Below are 11021 nucleotides of genomic sequence, written 5' to 3'. Positions count from 1 at the left end.
TTTCTCAAATGTTGTTTGTCAAATGCTTGTCAATTTTGGATAGATTATTAACTCGCACTTTAACTTGAAAGAAGTTCTGTATAATGAAAATAAGTGAGATTGGAAATATATTTGTAAAATAATAGGATTATACATTTTCTATACTTCTTTTTTTTGATTGATCTATCATAGTGTCGATTTCCAGATTATTCATTACGTATAAAATACAAGCGAATCATTAGAAAAAAACTTTCCCAGGAGATTGAAATTATGAATCTTCTTGTACCTGATACGTTTGAGGAAAAGCAGAGTCTTCATACTGGTTTGCTAGCTCAAGAAAAAGCTAAACATAGTGTCCCGTTTTCAGTAAACAATAACACATTTGAAGTTATTTTGAAGTTATTCATATAGAAATAGTGATGAATTTTAGATTTAACTAAACTTTTCAATACCTTCATTCCTAATGAACCTTTTTTAATCAAATAAGATCTATTTTTTGACCTATTTTTTTACATGAACCAATAGCATTTATCAATTTAATTGCCAGATTTGCTTAATCAGATAGAAATGGTCGAACTAATTTCGCAAAGCATGTAATCAATACAACGACAATTGTGCAACGCCAATATCCTTCGTCTCCGGTCATGTAACAACTTATTGTAAGAGCAATATATGGAAGTTATTGAGCCTTTGAAGTTCCCTTGGTGGTCGCCTCCTTTGATTTTAGAGAATATCGTATTTGTTCTGGACATCGGAAATTGAAGGTTATCGATTCAGATTTATATCCAATGACGATATTTTTGACGCCTATTGCATTAAAAAATTATTTTCCGCAAATACTCTTATCTGAATTGTTTTGTTTGAAAACAACTTGCGCTGTTTCCAGTATAGGACGTTTTGAATTCGTTTTAATGGTGTCATCGTCCCTAAAACAATGACTTGTTTTATGAACATCGTCATGGATCTGCCTTTTTGACCATAATACTTTTATTATTTAGGAGATCATTACCCCTTTTCTCACTTCCAAACTTCATGAGACAGATTAATAAGTACTATTTCAGGCTGACAACAACCAATATTGAGAAATATGAATTTCATCTCAAGAAATTCTATTATTCTATCATTAGCGTGAATATTCATAACCAGATACTCTGCTATGAATATATTCTGTTATTGACCAGATCTCCCTCATATCTAAAGTTGACAATAATATTTTTTTGATGTATTCCAGAGCGCAAATGGGTACATTTGAGACTATTTCCGTCTCTCTAAAATTTTTAAGTCAAAACTCGAAAGTGCTGTATCTCGATATTTCAATAATATTTTTATTATAAGCAGTAGAAACAAAACCAATGAATTGTCACTGATCTAATAGGTCCTTCTCCAGAATAAAAATCTGGTAACAGATTTGTTTTAGTAATCACCTATTAGCTCATCGAATTTCGTCTTGTCTATTCAATGCCAAACGCAACTACTAAAGGCAGTTCATAGATATAGTTTTTGTTCTTTCTGTTGAGGATATTTTTATGGTGTAATTACCATGTGGTAGTAGTTAAAAAGATTAAAGAGTTTGAACTGTTGTACAACCCATTTTAGTACAGGCAAATAAGGTGAAAGTAAATAATAAGTAAAATTTGTGCTCTTAAAAGAAAAATTGTTTATCTCATAAACTAACCACTTTAACCTACAAGTATTATACATTTTTGAAATCAGCTCAAAGAGGAGTATCCAAATTTTACATAAAAAATATGAAAAGTAATTTAAAAAAATAAAGGGGATGCTGCTAGGGGTGAGGGGGTGGCTTTTCCAGTAAGTTTAAATATGCCATAATGCTTGCCCCTCCCAACATAAATTGACGTGTTTTTGTATTTTTTCTAAATACCAGTATTACAAAAGTTATTAAAGGTGGATACTTTTATCTGAAAAGCACTGTATATATGAATCAAAAACATTTAATTTCTAATAAAGAAATTTTAAATCTAGCCACTTCTTTGTGGGCTAAGCCGGTTACGTACGTGTATAGTAAATATGCACCTTTAATTAAATTTTAATTTTATTGCGTGGGTTCTGACCCAGATGACCAATCAGCATCCGATCTTATAGGAATCCTAAGAGGTACCTATCGGCGGTAGGACGGTACCACGCACGTATAGTACGCTAGATGCAACAGTCATGCCGCGACTCTTGTTACGGTCAAAACACTACTGACACATAGTGCCACCACGTGGTCGCAATCATGAGAAAGATTGTTTTTATTATTGCGGTTATCACTTCTTTTTTCTTCACAGTTCACCCTCGAAACTCAAAATCTCGCCGATTTATTTCGAATCGAACCTATCTACCCAGATGTAAATTTGATGAAAATATTTTTAGAAGTAATGAACTTTTTGCACAGAAAATAAAAGAGGCGGAAGTAGTATTCACAGGAAAAGTCACTAGTGAAGTTGTTATTATAAACAATAGCACTGTTTTGTTTAGTGTTATCGTGCGAAGATATTTTAAAAACAACGTTGGTTTGTCTAAGAACAAAGAAGTGCGTATTGTGAAACCATTGAAAGAAGGGGAAGGTGTGAAGTGTAGACAGCCACTAAGGGTTAAATATACGGCGATATTTGTTGGACGAAAATATCTCAGGGCGCAGGATGTTGATGTTATTCTTGCTGTTCCTCCAATTCCTGTTACTCTCAATAATTTGGACAGGGTGAGCGCCGCCACTAAAGGTAAATGAGTTATTTTATTCAAAATGAAGTTTAAATTCATCGATAAAATTTTCTGCATTTTGTAGCATTGAGTCAGCTGATACATCGACAGTATATATTATTATATCGCAAATTTATAAATAAACATAAAATTCTTTTACAGTTAAAGTATTAAGGAATATAAATATTTGAGTACCAGATTTAAAAACATGCCTGACCTCTACCTATCGTGTCGTAAAGGCAGTTTGTGATTATATTGTTAATTTGGATAATAAAATGGATAAAGGATAATTCGAAGAAAAATCTCCTATTATACGTTTTTGTATGTGAGCAGAATGGGAAAGTTAATTTTGTTTTACAATATTTATCATAATATTAATTATTCCTCTTGCAAGCACTATCTCAAGTCTTGACGACGTCCCAACAGACCAATAAACAAGTAATTTGGACTCATAGAGCTCTCTATATGTTTTGACATAAATGTCAGCTTCAAAACGAAGTAAAAAACGTTAGGAGGAAGGCAAAATGTATCTCCCTAATTTCAGTACTGTTCACAATTTAGGTAATACTCATGAGAAAATTATATCTTCTGTTCTTCATCTGAAAACACTGCCAGTGTCACAGTGTGGCGGAACATTCAATATTATTGTTAATTTTTCACGTCAAACCAAATGCAAATCAAATTATTTTTCAATTAAGTATAGTTTTGAGTGATTCTAAACATACAAATACACAAACTACCGTCAATTGAATGAGTAGGTACCCAAAGCTATCGGTAATGATAAATGAAAGACACTAAATAATTTATTATCTTAGTCATTAAGTTGTTACTGCTATTTCTACTTCTTTCATATATTATGCACTACTAATGTTATCGTCTCACTATCTTTTTCTATTACACTAGCAACGCAACATATTCTATTTATATCAAAGAACTATTGCACATATTATAAAAAATCAGATTAAAATAGTAAGAAGAAATATGACGTTTCGAACTATTTCGGTCAAATATGATTTTACATTGACATCACTCGCATTTATAAGGTGATAAATTCCTATATATGTTGCAGCCATCAATTACATTATTCGTAGTTCTATTTATGATTTATAGAATAAAAATAGGTCTCTTTTATCATTGACAGCTTTTTCATTCCTATGTATGTGAGCCATTTCTCAAATTTCTCTTTTTTCTGTATATGATTCCTTTTAAAGAATTTTGATTTTTCATATTTGGATGTATGTTTTTTGATTTTCTTATTGTCTATTGATGCAGTTTTATTTTTTGGATCGTATTGATGAACTTTAAGTCTATTTCCTAAATACTGAGATGTCTGCTCAGTGTAAGTAGCGTCACAATCATTACAAGACACTTGATATATAATGTTATATCTTTTGGTTTTGTATGTTTCAGATCCGAATTAAGAAAAATATTTCGATGATGAATTATATCCTTTATGACTTATACTAGTATCATACTTATTGAAATAAATGAGTAGTTTTTGAGAAAGCACTTCTACATATAGCGGATTTGACGTTTTGATGTTTGGTTACTGTTTTTTTTTTCTTCATTGATTTCACTATCTATATATCCTTTTCTTAAATGTGATTTTTATTATTTTTTCAGGATAATGATATCATAACCTTGTAAAGTATTGATGATAGCATAGGACCAACTCAAACAATACACAGTCACAATTATGAACGAATTTATCATAGCTATAGAAACAACACTTAGAACAACATTTTTCAAATTTGGAAATGAAATATATGAATAAATTGATGATTGTCTGTGGGAGCATTCATGTCAGGTGTTATAGCACAATTAGTAATAAAAGATCTTGTCTTAAGACAGACAAGACTTAATGCGAATATCTCATTTATTTTCCGATATGTGGATAATTGCATTACAGCTGTAGCGTGAAATGAAATTTGATTCAATAGAAAATTTAGTTCATATTATAAAAAAGTTCTATTCACAATAGAAATCCAACATAATAAAAGAACTAAGTTCGTTCATGTCAACTTAAGTAATTAAAAAAATTAATAAATAATTAATAATGAGAAATCAGTAATTATGTTTGGCTGTTATAATATATATATATATATATATATATATATATATATATATATTCATATATTTATATATATATATATATATATATATATATATATATATATATATATGACATTTATGACTTGTTTTAATATTATATTTATTAAAATCATTTGCTAGTTGCTGTGGAAGTCCTTGTACATATGAAAAGAAAATGTGTTCTACACAGTATTTGTTTATTTCTTTTGAATATGTTCATTATCATTTTAGAATAATTATTTTCCCCCATTACAGTTTTTGCTTTTTTACTAGCTATATATTTGAATTCAGGATCTGACAGTTTGATAGCTCTATCAGCCAAACTTTTTTGTTATCAGTCGTCTACAAAACGGAAAAAGTATGAAATATTTATATTAAGTTTGCTTAAGACCGTTTCCTCAAGATCTTCTATTACTAATCATGCTATTACACTTAATATGTATGCTACCATTGCACATGCATCAATTTGTTTATATATTTCATTTTCAAATTTTATGTGTTAGTTAATGTTCTTCCAAATATTTTTCAAATAGCTAGATATGGGGTAAGAGCGTTTGAATACTTGATACAATTGGTCTCAGATGTATGTTTGGTTTGTTCAGTTTTGGCAGATCATATATTTTAGGGTGTATTGTATTATGAATTATCAATTTCTTTGTATCTGTTGATGGAATAAAAAGTTGCTCATCCGAAGAACGAATTTGATAATTATTTTGTTTTTTGTTTTTCGTAGGGTCCTATTTTTTTTTAACTTTTTTTATCGCTTAATAATGTCATCATTCTATTATTACAGTATTCTGATTTCGTGATACAGTTCTATTAAATTTTTGTTCTGATCTAATTCTTTGTCACTAGAAATATTTATGTTGTGTATATTAAATTGGGACCTAAAGATATCGATAAAAAAATTATCCATAATTACATTGAAATTCATACAATTATGAATTTTATTGTTTTGTTACTGTGAATGTGAACCACAAATTATATTTTAATCAAGACCACAATTGGTTCAAACGTGAAGATTCTCTTTTCAAGCGAAGTTTCAATTCAATTAAAGGAGACTTAAAATCACGATGATCATATAAAAGAGATTAAAGAAGTAAGAATCTCAAAATCCTAACCGTTTAGATAATATTGTTGCCGAAGAATTCTCAGTTATATACTTGAATTTCACGAGTCTATTAACCCACTGGGAGGTATCATAACCCATATATTTTGTCAAGCTGTGTTTACAGGATTTTCGCCAAATCATTCTGTAATAAAGTACCTTGTTCGCTCAAAGATGAAGATAATACATAGATGGTATAATATTTTATAAAGTGGTACCTAACCATTGCCGCAAGTAGTTTTTTTTTATTGGAAATGTGGACTAATGGAAACACCAAAGTGGACTAACTATAATATATTTTCTGAGATTCCGAATATTTATGTGTTCATCGTCTGGGAAATATTTAATTAAGATTGCCAGTGATTTTTGATATCATTAAAGCTTGAAAAAATTTTTAAACTCATAGAATTCAAAATTCAATATTCATATTGACGTTGATAGAAATTTTTCATGGAAGCTAAATTCGCGACTTTCTGAACCAAAATTATTTTTTAACTCAATGAACAATTATGCATCAACAATAATTCATTGGAGAAATACTTTCAATGTTACTACTAGGAAAAAAAATTAGGATACAAAATCATAGAGCTCACAGTACTCATGATATTTTAAGAGAGAAGAACTCATTTTATGGCTTACAATATATTCTAGTGGTGAAAATCCTTGGTCACAACAATCTGTTCATTGAACAAAAAACCTGTCAGTGTTGGTTTTGAGCAAAAATATTTGGAGGGGGTATACAAAATTATCGATCAAAGTCAAATGATGTTACAGTAGCCCCCTAACCTTATCGTAATTGCGACTATTTTATCCATTTCCTCTGTATAGTATTGCTTATATCGTCTCAAATTTGGCAGTAGAATGAGTTTTTTGATATATATATATATATATATATATATATATATATATATATATATATATATATATAATATACTGTAAAATATTCGAGCTTGATGGGACAGAACGTCTTGAATCTATTTTGAGCCCAATTGACTGTCGCACTTTACATGATGATCAAGCCAATGACAGAATCTTATCAATCCAGCCATTTGTAGTGTTATTAATAAATTTCCATTACTTGTATAAAAATTATTTACTTCAAACAACATTTCAGGATCCTTTTCTTGCGCTTTGTTTTTAAGCACTGTACTAAAAAAAACTTCAAGAAAATTTTTATCGAAGTGATTAATATTCTTTAGGCTGGTTCAATGAAAGAAAAGCGGAAAGATTTGATACTAAAAAAAACTCCAGAAGTGAAATACGGCGGATCTGTCACTCGTTCGGCAATTTCATTAATTTTTTACTAAGTAAAACCAGCCCAGTTTTGACATCTGTTTTAAGCGGCTTTAATGAAATTAACATTAATTCAGAAGTTGCGTGTACATGCCCCATATATTTTTTACTGGAAATTAATTTGTCACTTCTAATAAAAATAAATCTTTTGAAGGTTAAGTTCGTATGAGTTGTATCTTAGTTTTAATCATTTGTTTTTTTTTACTTCAGCAGCGGGTTTGGTATGATAATTACGTCATTAAATTTGTGACTCAAATTTATTTTTCGATTTTTTTTGGTATGATTTCTTCTTATTCTGTAATTTTAAGCTTCTGGTCCATTTCTTCTATCGCTTTCTTGTACATTCCTTCCTCAGATACGCGATTCCCTGCAACCACTAGTATACCGGGTTCCATATTGAGTAACTATTTATTTAAGGCATCGAAACATCGCATATATTAGAAAATATTTCATTGGAACATGATGTCGAGATGTCTATTAAAATATTATTGGTTGATATCATTATATCAATCATTGACGGACTTTGTTCACTCTAAAATGGAGGTATATCTCCACGGTTTGGGAAGACAAAGTCGGTTTTCAGCATCTATTTCACTAGAGCTTCTCCTCTTTGGTCTGTGTTCATAATTCCCCATTGGCAGATTTCCACCAATTTCTTCACATATATATTCATTTTAAATGACAACAATTTTTCCTCCTTCTCGCATCACGAGATAAATGCTCACTCTAATATGACTGCTTATTTTGAAAGCTAAGATTTGCTCAATTGCTTGGTCAAACAATATTCCATTATTTAATTTTATCATCAAAAACTAAACTTCAGTCAAAATTTGTCTTTAAAGAAACGTTGAACTTATTATTAGCACCGTTCGTAATTTTAGTTAATACTTACACAATCGATGATTATGTACAGAGCAGGTGGATTCTAATTTCCAATTTTCACACCATGAGTTACGTTCGGTATTGTTTATCTAATTTTGGTTCTATTTGTTTTATCCTGTTTCTAGTAGTGGGCAAATACATTTGAAAACCAGTTAAATACCAAGTACTATATATGGCTACAAATACTAGTGAATATATCGACATATCCTCGAGACAATTCAAGTTCAATCAAATTTAAATTCTCTAATAAATTTAACATTAATCAATGAGGACTCAAAATGGCCAATCGAATGCGAATAACATACCTTGTCCATTTCATCACACAACATTGCTTGAAAAAAAGCACCACTTCCGAACTACCTTTATTCTGTCAATCCCCCACCAACACATATTTATAGCCAGAACCCAAATCTTATTATCCCTTACTACCCTCAGCAAAGCATGATTCAATATAATGATGCCGTTACAAATCCAGAATATTCAGATCTTCCATCGTCAGACGAGTTAATGGAAAGCTATTAAGATGAAATTATTGACAAAGATAAACAAACTCCTTCGTGGCAGCAAATTTCTAACCGAAAAAGGAAACGCATGAAAATAAAAAGAAATAATAATAATTAAAAATCTACCAAAACCTACAATAGGTTTCAGGTCTTCCCATCAGCCCAGAATAAACCAAACAACAGCGAAAATCCTCGACCTCCACCAATATATGTCTACGGTGTGCAAAACTTCAAAGCCATAGATAACTTCGCTGATGACTTGGAAGATGAACTATATATCACCAAAGCACAATCAAATAATACAGTTAAAATGAATACCCACACCATCGACGGATACAGAAAACTAATCAGACATCTAAATGAAAGCAACATTATACACCACACATACCAAATCAAAAAAGAAAGACCATATAGTGACGTATTTCGAGACCTTCGCCACTCTATTCTGACCGAAGTTATCAAAACAGAACTCGAAAAACAGGGATATAAAGTGAGAAACTCATGAATATAAGACACAGGGTAAGTAAGGAAACATTACGGATGTTCTTTGGCGATTTAGAGCCAAAGGAAAACAATGAAGAAATTTACGACATAGGAAAACTGATGAATACTAACATCAGAGTAGTAGTGCTCAGAATTAAAAATAATATAGTACAGTGTACACGCTGTTAGGCTTATGGACACTCTAAATCATATTGTTATAAACCGTATAACTGTGTCAAATGTGGAAAACAGCAAGACCTGTGCTAAATCAAGAAACACTCCTGCAACTTGCGCCCTCTGTGGCGAGAACCATCAGGCCAAATATAAGGGATGTTCAGTCTACAGAGATCTACGAACAAAACCCTACCCGAATCATCAAACAAACAATAGACAATCTCGGAGAGAAAACACAATACCTTGCTCCATGCCATCCCAACAAACCATACAAATACTTCCTCAGAATATACCCCTCAGATCATACCCACTCGCTCGTATGCTATAGCATAGACAACGACAACAACCGAGAAGCTTACTAATATCCTTGAAGAGTTCAAAACAATGTTGATCACTCAAAATAGTATGATACTCAACATGCTTACCACCGTCAATAATAAATTAGCAAAGTAATGGCGCCTCCGGATTCTATAAGAATTGCTGCTTGGAACTCCAATAGGGTTAAGAACCACATAAATGAAAAAAAATCTGTTCGTAAATACGAGGAAAATAGATATACTACTTATATCAGAAAGCCATTGTACTACATACAGTACAATAAAAATACATGATGGTACAGCACACGCAGGCACACCAGTAATAATAAGAAGGACCATAGGCCATCATGAGCTACAACCATACACTACGAATAAAATACAATCTAGTCTAATAAAAGTCAATACATTTCGATGGCCACTGACCATAGGAGCAATATACAGCTCACATCAGACGAATACAGTGACTTATTACAACCACTAGAATCCCACTTCATAGTTGCTGGCGACTGGAACGCCAAACACACTTCCTCAACTGGAGAACCAACGTACTGGCCGACAGATCTAAATAAAATACCGGACCTAATAGATTTTGCAGTAACTAAGGGCTTATCAAATATACAGTCTCATATTGAAAGCGATTTAAGTTTAGATTCAGATCGCATAGATATTTTAATAACGTGCAAACGTTATAGGGAGAACATCGCTTCCAAAATTATATAACAAGGAACAAACTGGAAGCAATTTCAATAAATGATAAACACCAATATAAACCTAAACCACAGAATACACGAGCCAAAAGAAGTCGACGAATCTGTGGTATATTTGTCAAATATTATACAAGAAGCAGCCTGGAAATCAACGCTAATAATTAAAAAAAAACTAGTTAGTGAGAAAAGAAGAGCCAGAAAAAAATGGGAAGAAACCAAAAATCCTGGGACTTCTGAACAGATTAATACACAGTATCAAGAACGTCTTATTTCAAGACAGAAACAATAATTCTAATTATTACATCTCTAACTTATCACCACAAGATAATACACTATGGAAAGTTACCAAAAAATTGGCCAATTGTGTCAATTTCCCCTTTAAGAAAACCCGATAGAAACTGGGCTCGCACACATGAAGAAAAAAGCAACACGTTTGCAGAACACTTAGCTAAAGTTTTCACTCCACTTCCATCAAATAATCCAATGCCAACCAACTATCACCTCCCTTAAGAGCAATCACCCCATTAGAAGTATATAGACAAATTCAGTTGTTAAACCCATACAAAGCTCCAGGATATGATCTCATCACCGGGAAAGTATTTAAACATCTTCCAAGGAAAGCCATCGTACTATCCGCCACAATATTCAATAGAATACTACAAATTAATCTTAATACAATACAAGTATGCATATATAATCATGTTATCCAAGTCAGGAAAACCTCACCATGAACCTAGCTCATTAGGCCAATTAGTTTACTACCACAACTATCTAAACTCTTCGA

General features: G+C 31.5%; 1 protein-coding gene across 1 annotated transcript in view; it reads left to right on the top strand.

The window, feature by feature from the left end:
• Window positions 1-1844: 1844 nt before the first annotated feature.
• LOC130451331 (uncharacterized) overlaps window positions 1845-11021 on the top strand; it is a 48486-nt gene continuing 39309 nt past the window's right edge. Inside the window, exon 1 of the mRNA XM_056790287.1 lies at window positions 1845-2699. Coding sequence (XP_056646265.1) covers window positions 2216-2699 — 484 coding nt within the window. The 5' untranslated portion in view covers window positions 1845-2215. The remainder of the gene's footprint in view (window positions 2700-11021) is intronic.

The sequence above is a fragment of the Diorhabda sublineata genome, chromosome X, assembly GCF_026230105.1.
Source record: "Diorhabda sublineata isolate icDioSubl1.1 chromosome X, icDioSubl1.1, whole genome shotgun sequence".
NCBI lineage: Eukaryota > Metazoa > Arthropoda > Insecta > Coleoptera > Chrysomelidae > Diorhabda > Diorhabda sublineata.
The sequence above is the reverse complement of the archived record's forward strand: the minus strand, read 5'-3'. Positions and strand labels throughout refer to the sequence as shown.